The following is a 22,401-nucleotide window of genomic DNA, read 5'->3' as shown; positions in this document are numbered from 1 at the left end:
TTTAACTTTCAGATTCAAATATATCATTCTGCTATGTTTCCCACCTAATAATTCATTTCCAAATATATTCCATTACAACCAAGACTAAAACATTCGAAACAAAAGCAACATCACAAGATCATTGATAAGACCGTCATTAGATCTTAAAACTCGTATATAGGACGGTCCCTTATATTTGAAATACATTTATAAGGTCAATCGACTTGCTTATAGGACGATCCCTTTTACTTAGAATTCAAACTTTGGGTAAAATGACTCGTCATAATGACAACTTAAGCCTGTAAAACCATCAAAATTGATTTAATTTTAATTTCTGATTCTGGTAAATAAAAGTGCCTTCTTCATTATTTTAATGCATTTCATGTTGCACATTTAATAGAGTGAAGAAAATGTTAAGTTTACCCTAAATTATGATTTTATTACATTAAAATCTATCCTTCGTTCCAGTCCTCAATGTCTTGCCTTTGTAATTCTTAAATACAAAAACAATCTCATTTAATATCAATACTTTAAATGACTAATAGAGGTTACAAATACTTAACTTTTATTTTAAGTGTATCGTCATTAAAATATCGACATCAAGATATGGGCTTAAATATCACGAACGTTTTCAAGTATACGATTTCACTAACCCATCCTTATGATAAACACTTAATAGGGAATTTCCCTGATACGCATCTTAAACACAACATCCTGTAGCATGGGTTGTAAAGTAGAGCATATCGATGATTAAACCATATTTCTACGCTTCACAAATTTCACTATTTAAAGTTAAAGCGACGCATAATCTTTATGTATTAAAAGGCCCATCACTTATTTGCATTTAAATGAAATAAAACATTGTACATTTACTTAATCAAATTCTTCATCAGGTCTAGTCTTTTTCGTGTCAAAAATATACATAGCTTCGTTGCCCTTCGTCAACCGTATAATGTTACCAAATAAGACCATTCTAAATTCGTTTAAAGAAAATAAAAAGATACATTGGTCAAGACATACATAAAAAATAATTGAGGAAAAGAAGTTTGAGCTTTTATTATATCCTCTGTCCTAAATTTAAAATTATCGACTCATCCTTCAGTATCATGAAACTATATGCATGAACGTAATATAGAAGTTGGACTTTTAATTCGCTGGCTTGTAGACGTCGCAAAGAGGAGTTGCTTTGGAAGAGGACTATGTTATACAGTCGACAACCGATGGGATTAGTAGATTTGTCTGCCCCTCTGTTGAGCCACTGCTAAGATTGCGGTTTTCCACACCATATTATACCATATTTGCTTTATTGTAAACCTTATTAACCGATATGGGGTATATTTTCCAGTCCTTTAGAGTCGGTGTTTTTTTCTTGATGAGGTTCATACATAAGTTATTCATGTTTGGCTGAAAATATGAAAAAGTAAACATAAATTAAAATATCCTTAGGAACACTTAAAACATACATAATATTAAATGGAGAATAACTAATCATCATATTAAAAAGTAAACCAATGGCAAAAATAAGCCAAAACCTCCGTCCAGAAGGTACGATATAAGATTCAATTAAATTCTGAACTAATTATATCACAATTTTCGAAGTGGATTGAAACGTTATCCAAAACGATAGGTAATGGACCTTTAATCAATGTTTGGTTTTGTTTATCAGATAGAACGTATGCCCGAAAGAAATAAAATAGTGTTTTATCGATGCAATTTAACGAATACAGCATGACGAATTTGTGGTATATTCTCACTATTCAAGCTGGAGGTTTAGAAAGAGATGTTAACGTTGAACACTCCCTGACTTTAGACGTAGTAGTTAAATAGATGGTACTTTTGCATGTTATATATGAAAGAAAAGAAAAATCGTCTGTTGATAAACCAATCTATTCAGAGGGCGGTTAAGCCTCGCTACTATATGGAATTACCCAATTAGGAATTACTCATGATACTTATTCGAATAAAGAAACGCAAGGATCAAAGTGAACTCTTTCGAATAAATTTCGCAAATAGTATTGATTTGTTTACTGCTGCATGATACAAAGTTTAAGTAGTATCTGAATTCATTGAAAGGTGATTGTTTACTTGTTACTTTTAATATGAAAAGGAAAAGAAACTTGAGATACGTACTCAAGTAGGCGTGACGCTTAAATGCGTAGACAGAACACTCAAATCTCGAAATACCAATTTGAAACGTATTAAACTTTAAACTGTTGCACCACATAGCTTTTGTAAACAGTGATTTGTGTGTTTTGGATTTTTTCCCGTAACACATATAAGCATGGGTGCTACCTTTTCCATAGTGTTAAGTGTTATTGGAGCTGTACTTGTAATAGCGGTCATTATCGCTGTAATATGTTGCTGTAGACGGTCACCAGGACAGCGAGGTCAAGTCAACCAGCTTGGTAATGCCCCGGAAATGATAGGTAAACAAATTGATGCAACAAGTTAGATATTGTTTACATTATGACATGACCTTAATACTGAAAATGTAGAAATGTAGTTTGCAAAATGCTTTCAAATTGGCTATAAAACAAAGATGTTCATGGACGAGCGCATTCACATTCGATTTATTAAACGCAGGACATCGGTTATTAATTACAATCTATATTGTCATCATGTGAATATATTCAACTCATACATTGTTTCAAAATACAAAAATATTCTTCTTTTTTCAGGGCCAAATGTTCAGGTCATAGCAATGCCACCATATCATACATCAATACCTCCGACATATTATCCACAGACAGTCGTATACAGTGGCGGGACCAATCAACAAACCACAAATGTACATGGCACATCGCCTAGCTTGAATGGTCACACTCACATCGCGCATGCGCAGCTTAAAACCACAGAATCCCCGCCAAATTACGAGTCCCTGTCCTTTCAATCTAACAATACGTCAAACACAACGCATGTTCCACAGCCATCATCAACTACTGAGCATGAAGATAACACATACCAACCACTTGCTCACCGGGAGAACAGAACAGATACAGATTACACCCAAATACCGTCGTCAATCAACACTTATTTAACTCTGACAAACGACGGAGGACATTTGCAAAACAACGACAATAATAACAGGGACAGTTACGAAGTGACCGAAACATCAACTGGAAGTTACCTAACAATGACACAGGCTGATAGCCAAGCAGAAGGCAGTGAACATCCTGCCAGGGACAGTTATTTAGTGCCCCAACCCTCAGGAGGAAGTTACCTGACGATGCCGACAGCTAATGAACAAGTACAAAACAGCATTGCTCCTGCCAATGACAGTTACCTAGTGCTTCGACCATCTAGTGACTCCCAATATGAAAGTATAAACGACTACAGCTATTCGTGTTCATAGTGTGACTCTGGTGTTATAATAGTAACGTTCTTGATAAATGGCACTTAAAACAGAACAAAAGGAAACCTAACATTACAGTAACATAGAACACACTGTAATATCACATCTTGAGATGTAATTAAACTATGAATGTGACATTTTTGATGATAAGTTTTCGAATGGAGAATAAACCTCTTAAAATTCATTCATGGTCTGACGTTTCGCTTTGGACATTTGTAAGGAAATTAACAAACCAGTTCTGCCCACCCAAATAATCAACGGCCACAAGAAACAATAAAACAGCTACACGACCAAACCGATCATTTCCAGGGGTAAGAAAGAGCAAGACATAAACGGCACCCAGGAAAACATCTAAAGTAGCAAGAAGAGCAATACACGAACGGTACCCAGTCAAATTTCTTCAATAGCAAAAAAGCAATACACAAACAGAACCCAATAAAACACATCCAGCAGCAAGAGCGACCAAACCAGTTACACCAAGCAAACAATGTCAGCAGCAAGAATGAACAAATCACTATAGTCACCAGTCAAATAAACTCAAACTTTAACATATCTTAATCATCATTTCTAATCATTTTTACTACCACAAGAAGCAAGAACGAGCGAAACGCCAATGGAGCCAAACCTTTCCGACATCTAAAACGAGCAGACCATCAGTACTCCACAAATTATATCCAGCAGCAAGAAAGAAAAATAACAGCACCAAGCCAAACCTTTCCATCCTAAGTCTCGACACTGAAATAAAACTTGTACTGCAACCTTTCATTCATCTTAAGGACTACACAATTAAAACTTTGATTGTGAAGGTTCCAACGCAAGAAATCGCAAGGACGTTTGTTTCTGATGCGCCATGTTTATTTCCAACATCGATTGGACTGTAATTCAAATATTTATTCTTTAAATGTGTATACTTTTAGTAGGACATTAAATTTTGTTGTCCAGTTCGTGAGTTGGCGTATAGACGAATTCAAAATCCCAACGGAAATTCGACCTTTAGTTCTGAAATCATAGTATCTATGTAAAAGCGTATACATGCATTCACATAAATGGACGAATAAACCACTTATAAGAACATAAAGTTATTTAACTGCTTATATGTTCTATACCTCAATGATTTTAAATTAAAGTCAATCATTATTACTTGCAGTAATCTCGTATGTTTAAGCGCATCCGCTTGATTTTGTTTCTTTGATAAAATGTTAAATCGATCATTTTATTAAACACCCATACTATGTTTTCACAGTTTGCAAAAACGAGTTCGTATTACCGCATAAAATCAAGTATGTTTTACTGCCTAAAATAAAGTATGTATTACTGTCTAAAATAAAGTATGTATTACTGTCTAAAATAAAGTATGTATTACTGCCTAAAATACAGTTCGTATTACTTTCTGCCTAAAAAAAGATTGTTTTACTGCCAAAAATACATTCTGTATAACTGTCTAAAATAACAGTTGTATTACTGCCTAAGATAAAGTATGTACAACGTCAAAAATAAAGTATGTATTACTGCCTAAAATAAAATAAATATTACTGCCTTAAATAGATATGTATTACTGCTTTAGAAAATGTTTTTATTACTGCTTGAAATAAAGTGTGTATTACTGCCTAAAATAAATATGTATTACTGCCTTAAATAAAGTATGTATTACTGCCTTAAATAAAGTTTGTATTATTGCCTAAAATAAAGTATGTATTACTGCCTTAAATAAAGTTTGTATTATTGCCTAAAATAAAGTATGTATTACTGCCTTAATTTAAGTTTGTACTACTGCCTAAAATAAAGTTCGTATTACTGCGTTAAATAAAGTTTGTATTACTGCCTTAAATAAAGTTTGTATTACTGTCTAAAATAATGTTTGTATTACTGCCTAGAATAGAGTTTGTTTTACTGCCTAAAATAATGTTGTTATTACTGCCTAAAACAAAGTTTGTATTAATGCCTAAAATAAAGTTTTTATAACTGCCTTAAATGAATTCATTCCCAAAGAAAACTGACAGTTTGATAAGTTGTGGTTTACTAATAATTCCGCACACAAGGAACACACTCTTAAATCTGTACTTCGTACAAAATGCCTTGTGATGATACCCCCCCCCCCTACCCCACATGATCCTGTCATTGTTATTTGTTTTATAGTAAATCGGATCATCTTACTGAATACCAATACTTTGAATTGCTACTAGGTTGATTTAAATACTAATAAATTATATTAGCTAGGGAGTATATCATAATTAATGTATCGCCATCCAGACAAGATTTTAAAAACCACGAACCGTTTTAACGTGCACTATTTCACTTACCAATCCTTATGATATACACTTAGTTGGGAATTTCCCTGATACGCATTCATACCCAGCATCCTGGTGGCCTTAGTTGTGAAGCATATTGATAATTGAACTACATTCCTATGCATCAACAGTTCCACGTTTTAAGTAAAAGCGACCCTTAACCTTAATACATTGAAAAGCCAATTATCTGTGTGTGTAGATACAATTTATTTCAACTTAAAGCAAAACATATATTCGTGTTTTGAAATAATGTTTAGGTTATAAGATATAGCTTGTGCCTGCTGTTTCCACTATTTTATTAACATTAACAGTCTTAGTGGGACGCTAATTATGTATTGATTTGATATGATTATATGTTTATATAAACCTGTCTCATTTTAAAAGTTGCAAAATCATTTAATCTAATTATAAATTCGTTCTCAGCCTTTTATGGCTAAATAAACATAATTTTATTGCAACTCGTTTGTTGTAGAATTTCACCAAATATAACAATTATTATAAGCGTTATTTATTTGAAAAAAAGATAACAGTTTATATAACATAAATCATTTTATAAGTATTTAGTAGATAGCTCAGAGCTAAATTAATTGTCTATATCCTTATTGTTAAATTTTAAACTTCTTCCGTACCATGCGCCCATGTGCTTATAGCTTGATAAAGATATTTCGCTGACCTGTAGACGTCTCGGGGAAGACGATTTAAGTTAACGGTCGACATCCGGATAGCCTCTACTTAGATTAGTCGGCTGGTCTGCTAGCGGTGTTAAACCATAAACATTTCATAAGTTGCGGTTTCCACGCCATATTTGCTTTGTTGTTTGCCTTAAAAACCGGTGTGGATAAATGTCCCCCTTCAAACGTGCGTCTCGCCGGGGAATGACGACGTGGTCAAGCCATATTGCAGTCATAAAGGCGCGGACATACGTTGTTAACCCAAACACTGATTGACAACTTAAATGTTTTCATCCAAATGGAAAAAGATGTGCGCCAGTCGCAGCGAATTGAAGAAAGCTATAATCATCCAATCATAGTCTACGGGTTAAAGTATTTATAAGCTTTCTTGGCGGTAACCTGGACATAAGATAGGGTCTAAATAAAATTGCAGATTATTGGGCATGGTTCGATACTTTATGTAGTCTGTGTCTGGAGCAAGCACCGTGTCTAATGCAGGTACAAAAGCTTAAGGGCATGGCTTCACCAGCAAACATAAGTCACACATAGCAATGACTGTTTAGATATATAATTGGACTTAAGTCTATAGAATATCAGGCTTGAATATATTTCCGGCCCGAAGCTCGGCTATGTAGATTGGGCAACAGCGTAGTCGTTATTTGGAACTCAAAATTACTGTGTGTTTATGGTTCATGCACGTGCCATGTGGTACAATCAAATGGGTGTTTTGGGTAACATTTAAATGACTGAGCAATTTTCGAACGTTTTCCAAAAACCTCTAAGTACACAATATTTATGCGACCTTGTTATAATGAATTAGTTGGATTTTTTAAATAGGCACTTAAAGTACACAATATATGGCAGAAAAAATCTTCACTTGTTTAGATAACGGGAATATCCCAGAATATGTAAGACCGTGTTTTGATATCTCGGTTACAATAGATTTAAACATGAAATCATTTGGTATCTTTGAAATAACCTCGGCGACATAAAAATAATAAATATCATACAGGATAATAAAAGAGTAAACTGTACACATGTCAATCTCTAGCTAAGACTTCCGTCCAGAAAGTACGATATTATATATTTATTAATAAATTCCCTATCCTAATTACTATTTAAATTTTTAAATTTTCAAAGCGGTTATAAACTACATTGGCAATGGTAGTTAATGTGCCTTTGATCATTGTATGTTTGTGTTTGCAATATGGAGCATAAAGATTGATGAAGTTAAATAAATTATGTAATCTACGAAATGAAGCATGAAACAGTTGTTATATAAGCTCTATACCAGGAAGAGATGCTGACATTGAACAACCCATGACTATAGACTTGAACCTTTAAAAGAGTCGGTACGTTTGAATTTCATATATTAAGACATGAGCACTCTTGCGTTGATTAAACAGCATGCTCATTGGCAAACTATCGTTACTATATGATACGGAAGTTCCAAATTAAGATTTTCTAATGACACAGAATAAACAGACGCAAGTGCAAATATTATATTGAACACTTAACAGGTGACATACCAATTTCAAACAAAACTTCAATAAAGGAATCTAACTTATTTCATTTATAAATAGTTTTAGAATCTTTACTGTTGCATCACACAGCGCTTGTAAGCATAAAACGGTAGTTGGTGTATATTGGGATAGTTTCTCGTAACAGAAACAAGCACGAGTCACACCATAACCATAGCGTCAAGTGGTGTCGGAGCTGTACTTGTAGTAGCGGTCATTATCGTCATAATTTATTGCTGTAGACGGAAGAGCAGGGCAGATTGGTCACGTCAACCAGACTGGTAATGGCCCAGTAATGAATGGTAGGTGTTTTATTCAACATGTAATATATTGATTTCATTATAACATGACAAATACGGACTTTAATTATATTTGAAAACGGAATAGCTTATCTATTTTGACATACATTTGACATACATTTTCTATGTCTTTGGCGTTTACCCAGTGCCATTAAACCGGGTTTATGTTTAAACTTTTTGCTACTGAGCTTGTTTCTGTAGCTTTTCGCAAAAATACATACATTGTTTTGACGAATGTTTGGAAGTGTATTTATGTACTTTAGATAATGCGTTTGAATTGTACAAAGGCATGTACATGAACTTATTCATTAACTATATAATCATTTGACGCAGGGTATCAAACATGGATAACACTATATTTGACAACCATGTTTATGCAATATCCAACTCATACACTGTTTTATCATAAACCGTTTTTCGTCCTTTTCAGGCGCAAATGGTCAGGTCAGATCAAGGCCATAATATAATACATCACTACCTCCGACATATTATCCTCAAGTAGCAGTAAACCGTGTCCGAAGCACACCATTCTATGGCAAAACGCGAGGCACGAATGGTATCAATCAAGTCTGGAAGCGATGGAGCAAACCACACCATTACATGGCACAACGCCAAGCATCAATGGTCTTAATCAAGTCTGGAAGCGATGGAGCAAACCACACCATTCCATGGCACAACGCCAAGCATGAATGGTCTCAATCAAGTCTGGAAGCGATGGAGCAAACCACGCCATTCCATGGCACAACGCCAAGCATGAATGGTCACAATCAAGTCTGGAATGCGATGGAGCAAACCACAGAGGGTCTGCAAAACTACGATCCCCAGTGGTTTCAATCTAACGGCGAATGCGATTTCATGATGTGATTTTGATGTAACAATAATAATTTTATTGATCAACTGGCAGAAACATTACAGAAAAAATACCACTAAATTCAAATATATGTTCTTCCTGAATGTTACAACTGGCATTGTGAGGAAACAATATGAATGTGACATTTTTGTACTGGAATCAAAACTGAAGTACAGGTACTTTTATACCTAACAATATTTGATAAACGTACCTAGTTTTTTTATATAGTATATATGCACTGTGATTTCTGTGGAGTTTTCTGATGTTTTTCCTATTTCTTTGTTTATGTTTTTGTTTTCGTGTTCTTTGTCTTTGGCGTTTACCCTGTGCCATTAAACGGGGTTTATGTTTATTCAAATCTGAAGAACGGCTATTTTCTATTTAAAGTGACAGTCTCATTCAAAATCAATACATACACATCACAAACATCAATTTTGACTAATAAACCTATAAATACTTCTTAAATAATGCATTTAAGGAAACTTTTAATTACTTATATAAAGATTGTAACCGAGTATTTAATAGTGGAGAGTGCAAAAATATTTACTGTGGTGTGATATTACTCATTAGGTAGAATTACCGTGTGTTTTTATGCTGATTTTTTTCAAATTGAAATCGGATTCTTTCATAAGAACCATTGTTTCCGACATTTATTCATCCTTTTTGGAATTTTAAAACAATATTATAAATTGTGGTAAATCTTATTTTGGAGTAAGAGTTCATCTTTAACACCAATGCACCAATAACCTTGCTTGTAGAAAATTTGAATTATAAAAGTGTCGTATAAAAATGCAACAAATGAAATATTATTGTTATTATATGACAATCTTCGTCAAGAGAATTTGTATTCATTTTTCGGTAAAAGGTTTGGCGCTTAGTAATATGAGTAAAATGGCACCTACGTTAAGTATCACTACTTTGCGCTCGTGTCAGTGTAAGGGTTGTATTGCTTTTGAAATCAGGTAACGCCATGTGTTTAATTAACTTATAAGCAATCAATATAAAACAAAATATGACAAATTTTATAGTACAGTCCGTGATCGTGGCTCAAGCCACTTAATTCGAATTTTATATGTGTAATTTGCTTTTTTGTCACCATGTAGATGTAACCAGAACGGTGAAGAGACACAGAAAAAAAACATTATTGTCTGTTTTGCAATTCTGTATTTTTTATGTTTTGCTAATTTCAAAAATAGCACATGCTTCTATATATCTGATTAAATGCTAATGATTGGTGAATTATTCATTGAATAAATACTTGTTAAAAAACGGATTCTTTCAGCTTCAGATTTCGGACTCTTGTAAGGTGCAATTATATAGCAAATTGCATCAGAGATGTCGTCAAATTGCATGCACCGTTAGCATTGGTAAATATTGACAGGAAACCTTTTTACTCTCGACTTTGTAAAATTCTGACAAAATATGATATTGTTTTAAATCCTAAAACAAGTTTTGTCATTGCCTAAAAGTCTTTGAATGGAGAAGTACTCATTGAAATGCGTGCAATATCTAACGTTTGGCTTTGGAAATAAACCAACCAGCACTATCCACCCAAAAACTCTACGGTCACAAGAAAGAACAATAAACCTGCAACACCCGGGCAAAATCCCCAAAGACGATAAAGAGGATACACGAACGGCATCCAGTCAATCATCTCCAGAGACAAAAAGAGGAAGACACGAACGGCACCCAGTCAATCATCCACAGAAACGAAAATGAGGAATACACGAACGGCACCCAGTCAATCATCCACAGAAACGAAAATGAGGAAGACACGAACGGCACCCAGTCAATTATCCACAGAAACGAAAAAGAGGAAGACACGAACGGCACACAGTCAATCATCCACATAAACGAAAATGAGGAAGACACGAACGGCACACAGTCAATCATCCACAGAAACGAAAATGAGGAATACACGAACGGCACCCAGTCAATCATCCACAGAAACGAAAATGAGGAAGACACGAACGGCACCCAGTCAATCATCCACAGAAACGAAAATGAGGAAGACGCGAACGGCACCCAGTCAATTATCCACAGAAACGAAAAAGAGGAAGACACGAACGGCACACAGTCAATCACCCACATAAACGAAAATGAGGAAGACACGAACGGCACACAGTCAATCTTCTCCAGCGGAAGAAAGAGAAAAACATCAGCATCACCAAATAAGACATCTCTAGTAGCAAGAAAGAGCAATTCACAAACAACACCCGATAAAACATATCCAGCAGCAAGAAAGAGCAAAACACAAATAAGACCCAAAAAACATCTCCAGCAGCAAGCACGAGCAAACTCTATCGGCACCAAGCCAAAGATCTAAAGCATCAGAAAATTTCAATCTTTAACATATCCTCTCCAAATATCGCAAGCAACAAGAGCATGCAAAACGCCGAACCTCTTCGGCAGCAAAATAAAGCAGACTACAAACAGCACATAGCAAAACATTTCAGACTAATTGAAATCAATTTTCGTTATTGAAATATAAGGTTAAATGTATCATTACATTCTTCTTAATGGCTGCATAATCAAGATCTTGACTGTGGAGTTTCAACGCAGGAAATCATGTTGAAGTTTGTTTCTCATGCGCCATGTTGGCTCCCAACATCATTTGGTCTGATCAATTCAAATATAAATTGTTAAGTTTTGTATACTGCTGTTCTATATAAGAATACCTTGTTATATATTTGAATATAACACTCATCTATCTAGTCCATCTTGTTTCTGACCAGAATCATATAGCTTTGTTTACCTTAACATTTGCCGTCCCATGAATGCATGTTTGCATATGTATTAGTTTTCACAGACCAGATCATGGCGGTAACGCGAGATTTAAAATATTATCATTATCCTCTCCCACAACCCAGGTAAATTTGGTTTGGGTCGGTCGGTTTATGAAATGTTGTATTAACATTATTGTAAAGAAAAGACGCTGGATGTTTTTGAAGGTTTTGTTTCAAGATGTGTTGTTCAGAATAAAAAGAAATATCATCACACTTTCAAGAATGAAATGTTTTGAGATTTTCTGATTTTTGTCGTTCGACCGTGATAGGTGATTGTTTAATAGTTTATTTAAGACCTTTCCCCAACATTAATTATTAAGAATAAACAATAGTATATATAGAATAATTAGCATATTGCGTATATGTGTCTGTTGTTTTGTTACGTTTTATAACTCCCGTTTATTGTCTTTTAGGTTTTGATCAATGTGCCTCTAAACAGAATATGTGTTTAACCTAGGCTACTTAGCTTGCTCGTCAAGTTAACAGTGACTTCTGGCTCCAGCAGTTTTATAGTATTTCCCCAAATTGAAATCAAAATAAAGGTTGTGTCTACATTGTCACTTAATAAAGCGATTAAATACGAACATGTATTTAAAGATTGATTTATGATACTTACTGTAACGGGACATTAAAGTGGATGTTTCCGTTAAGTTTAAGGATGTTTTTTCGGGAAACATTAATAAATTAGTCAGTTTAGTTCAATTTTGTTATATTTTTTATAATGCTTATGTTAATATTGTGTGCATATCTTGGAACTGGAGACGCTGTCAATGGTAGCTATTATTTTGCTAATGCTGTTTCGCAACATAAATCGAAACGGTTTACTTGCTTACTTATCACTTATTTATTAAGTATTTTATTACATTTTCCTACAAATGCTTTGATGATTAACTATATGTTCCTAAGAGTTTTGGAATTATTACCTTAAAACATATTCACCGACAAACTGTCAAAAGTATTGTATTGGTGTGTGTGTGTGTGCGTGCGTGCGTGCTTGCGTGCGTGCGTGCGTACGTGCGTGCGTGCGAGCGTGCGAGCGTGCGTGCGTGCGTGCGTGCGTGCGTGCGATTAGCTTGGTGTATCATCGTGTTTTCCTAAAAAGTGCGACTTACTATATGTTAACGAATCCATTTAAGGAATGGTGATGACACAATAACAAACTCTTTCTTTCTGGACAGATTGCGCTCCATGTGAATGCTGTAAACCTGGATCAAATTGCTCCTACAATGACAGCTTTCGCATCCAAAATTATTGCTCGGGGGGATGCGCGGACGGATACGGTGGCCCAACATGTGAACACGCTTGTGCTAGCAAGAATTGTATCACGTGCTCACCAGACGGGACATGTGATACATGTAAAGACGGTTTCTATGGCAAATCATGTAGAAGCAAATGCATTTTCAGATGCCAAGCTTGCAAATCAAGTAGATCTTGTACATCTTGTTCAAATGGTTACTACGAGGGAACGCTTGAGACAGGGTGTAATCATAAATGCCAACCAGAGTGTAGATCTTGCATGAATGGCAGCTCGTGTATTAGCTGCAAGAGCAATCAATACTTTGGTTCAACCTGTTCAACTCATTGCCCTAGTCTTTGCAAGCACAAGACGTGTTCAGTTAACGGCACGTGTGTAGATTGCAGAAACGGCTTTTATGGCATTGCTTGCAATGACACATGTTCTCCACAATGCTTAAATGGAGAATGTGAAAGAATAACAGGTCATTGTCTTCAATGTGTTGATGGCTACAAGCTCATTTCCGGGAAATGCGAAGCAAGTCATTGTGACTACTGCAGAGAGCATCTGTGTGATTTTGATACAAAGCACTGCTTGAGGGGTTGCGCTGATGGCTACAGAAGGGATACAAATCATTCGCGATGCACTGTAGACACAAGTCGTCATTCTAGTCATAAAGAAGGTTGTTTTTTCATTTTCTGCTTAATCATAACAGCCCATTAAACCAGTGATTGTAGATATTAACTCCAAACAAGATATGGGAGTTGTTTTATGACATCTCGGGTTTATACCTACATCGTTAATGCTATGATATAATTGTGCCAATCCTGAATCTGAATCTTCTTAAATAGCAGTAGCATGTTTTCGTCATTAAATCCTACTGAATTAAAAATCATTCAATTTTTTGTCATATATTTTCTAAATCTTATGCAAGGACTTACCTTTATTCAAACGTTTGCCTTTTAAAACGCGTATCTGTGTATCTGCTAAGCGATATACCTCTTAAGGCTACATCCTTTAAAATAATTCCAAAAATGTTTCAGTCAATTTGCCTAATGGTAAAGGAGCCATTGCTGGTGCAATTGTGGGTGCGATTTTTATAATAACATTTGTGGTAATTCTCGCTGTTGTTATTCATACAAGGTAAGCACATTTGGAGGGAAGTCATATTATAGCATGTGTTGCCGTTCTCGTTGTCTATACAAGGTAAGCACATTGAAAGTGAGGTCTTAAAATAGCATTTGTTGCCGTTCTCGCTTTTATTTTCCATACTAGGTAAGCACATTGAGAGGGAAGTCTTATAAAAGCATTTGTTACCGTTCCCGCTGTTGTCCAAACAAGGTAAGCACATTGAGAGGGAAGTCATATAACAGAATGTATTGCCGTTCAAGCTATTCTTGTCCATACAAGGTAAGCACTTTGAGAGGGAAGCTACATAACAGCATGTGTTGCCGTTCTCGCTATTGTTGTCCATGTAAGGTAAGCATATTGAGAGGGAAGTCTTATAACAGCATTTGTTACCGTTCTCGCTGTTGTCCAAACAAGGTAAGCACATTGAGAGGGAAGTCTTATAACAGAATTTATTGCCGTTCAAGCTATTCTTGTCCATACAAGGTAAGCACCTTGAGAGGGAAGCTACATAACAGCATGTGTTGCCGTTCTAGCTATTGTTGTCCATACAAGGTAAGCATATTTAGAGGGAAGTCTTATTCCAACATATGTTGCCGTTTTTGCTTTTGTTGTCAATATAAGGTAAGCACTTTGAGAGGGAAGTCTTATAACAGCATGTGTTGCCGTTCTCGCTATTGTTGTCAATACAAGGTAAGCACATTGAGAGGGAAGTTTTATACCAACATATGTTGACGTTCTCGCTTTTGCTGTCAATATAAGGAAAGCAAATTGAAAGAGAAATCTTATTATATCATTTGTTGCCGTTCTCGTTATTGTTTTACATACAAGGTAAGCAAATTGACAGGGAAGTCATATTACAACATATGTTCCCGTTCTTGCTATTGTTGTCCATACAAGGTAAGCACATTGAGAGGGAAGTCATATAACAGCATTTGTTACCGTTCACGCTATTGTTGTCCATACAATGTAAGCACATTAAAAGGGAAGTCATATAACAGCATTTGTTGCCGTTCTCGCTATTGTTGCCAATACAAGGCAAGCACATTTAGAAGGAAGCCATATTACAGCATTTGTTGCCGTTCTCGCTATTGTTGCCAATACAAGGTAAGCACATTGAGAGGGAAGTCATATAACAGCATTTGTTGCCGTTCTCGCTATTGTTGTCCGAACAATGTAAGCACATTAAAAGGGAAGTCATATAACAGCATTTGTTGCCGTTCACGCTATTGTTGCCTATACAAGGTAAGCACATTGAGAGGGAAGTCATATAACAGCATTTGTTGCCGTTCTCGCTATTGTTGCCAATACAAGGTAAGCACATTGAGAGGGAAGTCATATAACAGCATTTGTTGCCGTTCTCGCTATTGTTGTCCATACAATGTAAGCACATTAAAAGGGAAGTCATATAACAGCATTTGTTACCGTTCACGCTATTGTTGTCCATACAATGTAAGCACATTAAAAGGGAAGTCATATAACAGCATTTGTTGCCGTTCTCGCTATTGTTGCCAATACAAAGCAATCACATTTAGAAGGAAGTCATATTACAGCATTTGTTGCCATCCTCGCTATTGTTGTCCATACAAGGTAAGGACATTGAGAGGGAAGTCATATAACAGCATGTGTTGCCATCCTAGCTATTGTTGTCCATACAAGGTAAGCACATTGAGAGGGAAGTCATATAACAGCATGTGTTGCCGTTCTCGCTATTGTTGTCCATACAATGTAAGCACATTAAAAGGGAAGTCATATAACAGCATTTGTTGCCGTTCTCGCTGTTGTCCAAACAAGGTAAGCACATTGAGAGGGCAATCATATTACAGCATGTGTTGCCGTTCTCGCTATTGCTGTCCATACAAGGTTAGCACATTGAGAGGGAAGTCATATAACAGCATGTGTTGCCGTTCTCGCTATTGTTGTCCATACAAGGTAAGCACATTGAGAGGAAAGTCTTATAACAGCATTTGTTGCCGTTCTCGCTATTGTTGTCCATACAAGGTAAGCACATTGAGAGGAAAGTCATATAACAGCATGTGTTGCCGTTCTCGCTATTGTTGTCCATACAAGGTAAGCACATTGAGAGGAAAGTCTTATAACAGCATGTGTTGCCGTTCTCGCTATTGTTGTCCATACATGGTAAGCACATTGAGAGGAAAGTCTTATAACAGCATGTGTTGCCGTTCACGCTATTGTTGTCCATACAAGGTAAGCACATTGAGAGGAAAGTCTTATAACAGCATGTGTTACCGTTCACGCTATTGTTGTCCATACAAGGTTAGCACATTGAGAGGAAAGTCTTATAACAGCATGTGTTACCGTTCACGCTATTGTTGTCCATACAAGGTAAGCACGTTGAGAGGAAAGTCTTATAACAGCATGTGTTACCGTTCACGCTATTGTTGTCCATACAAGGTTAGCACGTTGAGAGGGAAGGCTTCAATATATATTTCGTAGAGGCCGAGTTTAAGCCTTCTTTCAGCGCCCCCCCCCCCAAAAAAAAAAAAAAAAATCGGTGGAAAGTACTCAACCTCTGTGCATTGATCTTAATCTAATTGCCTGGTGTCGTCTTATTAGATCTCCGATATCTCTGAGTATCCTGCTTTGCAGTTTAGGAGGTTTTATTATAGAAATGGACCCTAAATGGCCCTGAGTCAGGAAATTGGCCCCTACTGTGACAATAGTGCAATTAGCAGGAGATGCACAACAAGGGATCGTCATGCCAAACATCCATTAAACAAGGCCTTTAAAAAAAGTAATTACGTTCAAATGGTATGATTTGTAATCAGAAATTTAATGAAAATAAAACATTATCTTTCTGTACCTTTCCTACGCTTAACAACTTTTTTGGGGAATTTACCGATTTTACCAATAACCTTCAAATTTGATTGTTGTTCGCATTTCAGGAAGTTTAAAACCAACTCATGTGATAAAAGCTTATTGATGAATTGTGTCACAACATTAGGAAGTTTTAAAGTAAACATTAATTTTGAACATTAAATCTTTTGAAGGTAACTGTTTATAATTATGATTATTATATTTTTATTTAGGCGACGAAATGCAAAAAGTGGTAGCGAACAAAGAAATTCAGAAAATGAAGGTAAGTTCGTATTCTAAAGTCTTTTTTAAGTGTCGTGTTTTATTTCAATTACTATACGAGTTATATTCTTTTATATAAAAACTGAATTAAAAAATCCCTATTTCGAATTTTTATTATTCACCTTTTTAGGGGTTTTATTCATGTTGTGTACGTTTATTTTATTTTAAATGAATAAAAATAAACCGTTTAACAGTTGTTGGTCATTTGTTTTATTCAAGTTATCAACATAAAGCTGCACTCTCACAGATTGAACGTTTTAACATCTTTTTAGTTCACCAGAGCACGAAGTGCTCAATGTGAGCTATTGTGATCGGTCTTTGTCAGGCGTCCGTCCGTCAGTCCTTCAGTTCGTCTATCCGTCCGTCCGTCAATCAGTCAGTCCGTCCGTCAACAAATGCTTAAAAAACTCGTCTGAAACTACTTAGCCAAATTCAATGAAACTTCCAGGAAGCTTCCTTGGGTGACCATCTTCAAAAATACAACAAGAGGTCACGATTGATCAACAACAACAACATCAACAAAATGGCAGACTTCCTGTTTTGCTATAAAAAACATCTTCTCTGAAACTACCACTCCAAATTCAATGAAACTTTACAGGAAGCTTCCTTGGGTGACCCTCTACAAAACAACAAGGTGTCACGATTGATCGACAAAGACAAATACAGCAGCAACAACAAAATGGCCAACTTCCTATTTTGCTTTGAAAAAACATCTTCTCTAAAACTACCTGTTCAAATTCAATTAAACTTTACAGATAGCTTCATTGGGTGACCCTCTACAAAAATACACCAAAGGTCATGATTGATCAACATCAACAAAATGGCCATTATGTTAAAATCTGATAGTTATTTAAAGTTTACTCTTGAAGCTAGGGCAGCAAGTCTTGCTATATTGTCTCCCTCTTTGTTGGAGATTCCACTACTTTCTATTTTTAGTAACAAGGGAATATATTTTAAATCTCATTAAGTCTTCAACATAGTCACTTAAAGGTAAGTATTGTTCTTGTTTTAGGTTCATAGATTAAAATAATGATTATACACTTAATTCTGTAGAAGAAATTTCTCATTTTTACTTAATGATAAATTTAAAAATGTTTTCCATTGAACTTCATGTAAGCTATTCTAAGCTATAATCTTATCTTCTGTGTGGATAGTGATAAGGCTTGATGTCTTTTAAGAAAATTTTGATTTTGAACATGTGATGGAAGGTGACGTTTACCTAGATGGAAGAAGCAATGATATTAGTGGAAGGTGCTGAATGTGTGCTGATATTTTATTTGTAGAGCTTAATGCAGTTTATTGATTTTATTGGATGGTGCACTGTTTGTTGTTTGTGTATCTATACTAAAAGTTCTCTCAGTGTGCCAGCAATTTGACATAGTTTTGTCAGTGTGCAGGCAATTGAACGAAGTCCTGTGTGTGTGCAGGCAATTGAACTAAGTCTTGTCAGTGTGCAAGCAACTGAAAAAAGTCCTGTCAATGTGCAGGTATCTGTATCAAGTGCTGTCAGTGTGCAGTCACATATCAAGTCCTCTCAGTGTGCATGCAACTGAACAAAATCCTGTCAGTGTGCAGTCAATCACCAAGTCCTGTCAGTGTGCAGGCAACTGAACAAAATCCTGTCAGTGTGCAGTAATGAGAATCAAATTCTGTCAGTGTGCAGTCAATCATCAAGTCCTGTTAGTGTGCAGGCAACTGAAAAAAATCCTGTCAGTGTGCAGGAAACTGTGACAAGTCCTGTCAGTGTGCAGGCAACTGTGACAAGTCCGTTGTCAGTGATTATCCAGGCAGCATGTTTGATCAGTATGTTTTTCAATATTCTTTGAGAAAAAATATCAAGCTATATTGATTACAAAGGTTAAACACTTTTACTCAGGTCAGCTATTTAGGGCCATTATGGCCCTTCTTGTTTTGTCTTGGAACGAGCCAATGTATTCGAAAATGCATAGAAACCAGTGATTTAAGCTGCTGACTAACAAATCAGATCTCAGATTTTCATATATAAGTTTTAAAATTGATGTTTTATGCATTTTTTTCTTAAACCGTTAGTAACGCTTTTTGCCATTAAACATTATTTTAGAACTGCAATATGAAATTCTGCGGTCTTATATTTTGTCAGCAGTATTATAAAACTGGTTTGCAGATATTAACGCAAAAATTTGCTCATTTCAAGACAAAAACTAAAAAAGGTGTCAAAACGGTTAATCTGTGAGAGTCAGCTTTAAGAGATGGAACAGCGTTTTGGTACACAGAAGTTGCAATTATTCATATGTTTTACTAGATGCATATTAAGTCCGTTATTTGGAACATCTTTAATATATCAATTGTTCTTATAACAATAACACAGGGTCCAAAACAGAGGGGGCTCCAAACAACATTGTTCTTGGGAATGTGATGGAACCACATAACTACGAAGACTTATGTGCAGAAACCGGGTGTCAGCCAGAGGCAAGTTACAACAGCATAGAAGACAAAGATAATGTAAGTTGATGGTTTAATGGGGAAAGACGGGTTTTGATCAATGAACCTTTATAGCTGCACTGTCACAGATTAATCATTGTAACAACTTTTGTTTGTCTTTGAATGAGCAAATTTTTGCGTAAACATCTGCAACACAGTGTTAAAAGACTGATGACATAAGATTAGATCGCAGATTTTCATATTTCCGTTCGAAAATTAATGTTTTATCGCTAAAGGGGTTACTAACGGTTTATGAAAAATGCATAACACATCAATTTTTGAACTCGCATAAATTGTCTCGTTTCAAGACAAACAAAATAATATAAAAAATGTCAAAACGTTCAGTCTGTGATAGTGCAGCTTTAAGTGACAATTTCATTTTAACAAATTAAAACTAACTGTACACAGATTTGGCCTAATATAGTCATATCGGGGTTAAATCGACTAAATGGAAAAGCCAAACTTGTAATCGTGTAAGAAACAGTTGGCGCCAGAAATCGGCCCATCAAATGTGAGCTTCGAATTGTGTAACCTTTCTAACATTACGGTTAGATGGGTTACATGCAATGTCGACCTGAAAACTCGAATTCTTTAGTAAGAACTTTGACGTAACCAATGTAACGCCGTTTAAACACACTTTTCAGCATACACGCCTTACAATAAACCAGTGTAACCAAGCAAAAATGCTTAATCTTTAAGCTCAACAATTTTATTATTAAAGGGCGCGTTACACTACGTGACACTCGTAAAGGGAACAGACCAACATAACTATGCAACCTTGCGCACCGAAAGTGGACGCCAGCCAGAGACAAAGTATTATAGCCTAGAAGGACATAACAGCGTAGGTTTAGTTCCGTTAAGTCATGTTATTTGTACCACAATTGCAAAACGATGCACACCAAACTTATTGCATTCGACTGCATACCAGCAAAGACATTCATAACATCGAAGTATGACGTTTACAAGATGATGGTCAGTCAGTGTCAAAGAAGTACAGTATAACTGTGTAAATTGAGTTGTGTTATGTCATACGATGTAAGCGTTGTTCAGTGAACAAAAATGCATGACTTCGAAGCATTCGTATACAAGGTGGGTTTCATTCAGAGGCAAAGTATAACAGCATATATGGCCAGGGCAGCATTACTATTATGTTTCATGTAAACTATATACTACAGAGGTTCGTCAGATCAACATAACCGTGTTTAGTTTAAACTTAATTATTTCACAACGATTGTGAACAAGTTATTGCAACATTATATTAATCACTTTCGTTGGCACGATTTTACGCGAGAGTGTGGTATTTTTTTGTTTGGGAAACCGGAGTTCCCGGAGGGAACTCACTTGTCCGGCATGGTGACCACAAATCAAACCAAACGCGCTCAGGCCGGGAATCGAACCCGGGTCGCCTAGGTGAAAAGGTAGTGCACAAACCTCTGCGCAAGCCGAATAACCGCGAAGTCTTGCGCACTAGGCAACTAATAGTACAGAGGGATAAAAGGGAGTAATACGAAGACGTATTTTATGAACACTCAATATATATATAATTGAGTGGCTTCATGAATACGTTTTACGTTTAACTGTGGATTTTTCGGAGTGTACGTATATACCGTATAGAACTCTTATGTTTTGATAAATGGAATTGATGGTTTTATTTCAGATTGAGAAAACAGACAATGTGTACCAGAGTGTACACATATAGACAAAATAGACGAACACAACTTTGAGCAAGGTTTACGAAGGAAGATGTCTACTGTTATGTTATATGGTTTCGTGATTTTCTTTTTGATTTTTTATTGGGTTGGTGTTTGGGTGTGTTTTCCTTGACGAAATCCCACAAGTCTACAACTTTTCTCCCAATCCACAATGCCCTTAATTGAAGAATCTAACCTGAAAATCATACTTCTATATCTATTGTTGGTGAACATTTATAAGGTTTGGTGGCATAAACAAGTTTTTTTTGTCGATAGCAGGTATGTGTATACAGTTACACATTTGGGTTCAACATAGCATCCGTCGTTTCTTGCTTGTTTTTTATTCAAAAGTCAGATGTACTATGTGGAATTATGTGCAAAGAATAACTGTAATAAATAAATCCTTTTTAATGTGTACTACAAGGCGCAAAGAATACTGTCACTTCTCTTGCAGGTTTAATGCTTACTAGTCCAAGTATGTTTGTAAGTGGGCATTTATTGAAATGTCATAACACATATATACAATAAATATAGAAAACATTATAAAGGTCGAGTTCTGATATGGCAGCAAGGACATAAACAAAGTCTTTAAAACGTCAATCACACCAACGTACTATAAGCTGAATCGAATGGTAGGTGGCCGTGTCCCATACAACACCATCTAGGTAGAACTACGCCTTCTTTACTCTAGTGAGTACCAGAACGAGTTTACGCGTAAACGAGTTTTCCCAGAATGATGAGAGTGGTAGGTTAGCGTGTCTCCTACAACACTCACTGGTGGTTTAGCGCATACTTAACTAAAGTGAGTACAAGATCATGCCGGAAAGCGTTTTTCGTGTCGTTAATGGTCCAATTCTATGCCAATTTACGGCATTTGTGACCATTTTGGGGCCTACTTTTCGAGTGCTTTGAATGAGAAAATGAGTTTTCCCCAGCTGGTTACCTATATGGAATGGTAGTCGATCGTTTCCCCTAAGACAGATAATAGGTGTTACTTTGCCTTTTTGATACTAGCGAGTGACCAAGCTGGAAAACGGACGTTAT

At 35.9% G+C, this 22,401-nt stretch overlaps 2 protein-coding genes across 2 annotated transcripts; both read left to right on the top strand.

The window, feature by feature from the left end:
- The first annotated feature begins 1,739 nt into the window (after nucleotides 1-1,739).
- Nucleotides 1,740-5,297, top strand: LOC128206140 (uncharacterized). The gene is made up of 2 exons (XM_052908416.1): nucleotides 1,740-2,405; nucleotides 2,658-5,297. The coding sequence occupies exons 1-2, from the start codon at nucleotides 2,261-2,263 to the stop codon at nucleotides 3,329-3,331; spliced, it is 819 nt and encodes a 272-aa protein (XP_052764376.1). The 5' UTR covers nucleotides 1,740-2,260; the 3' UTR covers nucleotides 3,332-5,297.
- A 7,099-nt stretch (nucleotides 5,298-12,396) lies between these two features.
- LOC128206138 (major surface trophozoite antigen 11-like) lies at nucleotides 12,397-21,888 on the top strand. Its single transcript, XM_052908412.1, has 7 exons — nucleotides 12,397-12,518; nucleotides 12,924-13,661; nucleotides 14,023-14,122; nucleotides 17,158-17,207; nucleotides 19,554-19,687; nucleotides 20,388-20,507; nucleotides 21,324-21,888. The coding sequence occupies exons 1-7, from the start codon at nucleotides 12,467-12,469 to the stop codon at nucleotides 21,363-21,365; spliced, it is 1,236 nt and encodes a 411-aa protein (XP_052764372.1). The 5' UTR covers nucleotides 12,397-12,466; the 3' UTR covers nucleotides 21,366-21,888.
- Nucleotides 21,889-22,401: the final 513 nt, after the last annotated feature.

The sequence above is a fragment of the Mya arenaria genome, chromosome 10, assembly GCF_026914265.1.
Source record: "Mya arenaria isolate MELC-2E11 chromosome 10, ASM2691426v1".
NCBI lineage: Eukaryota > Metazoa > Mollusca > Bivalvia > Myida > Myidae > Mya > Mya arenaria.
The sequence above is the reverse complement of the archived record's forward strand: the minus strand, read 5'-3'. Positions and strand labels throughout refer to the sequence as shown.

What these genes read in the sequence shown, in the direction of transcription:
- LOC128206140 (XM_052908416.1), top strand. Translation starts at nt 2,261, where the DNA reads ATGGGTGCTACCTTTTCCATAGTGTTAAGTGTTATTGGAGCTGTACTT. An exon ending in TAATGCCCCGGAAATGATAG is followed by an intron (nt 2,406 to 2,657) that starts GTAAACAAATTG and finishes TTCTTTTTTCAG; the next exon opens with GGCCAAATGTTCAGGTCATA.
- LOC128206138 (XM_052908412.1), top strand. Translation starts at nt 12,467, where the DNA reads ATGCTTATGTTAATATTGTGTGCATATCTTGGAACTGGAGACGCTGTC. An exon ending in TCATTCTAGTCATAAAGAAG is followed by an intron (nt 13,662 to 14,022) that starts GTTGTTTTTTCA and finishes AAAATGTTTCAG; the next exon opens with TCAATTTGCCTAATGGTAAA. An exon ending in GCATAGAAGACAAAGATAAT is followed by an intron (nt 19,688 to 20,387) that starts GTAAGTTGATGG and finishes TTATTATTAAAG; the next exon opens with GGCGCGTTACACTACGTGAC.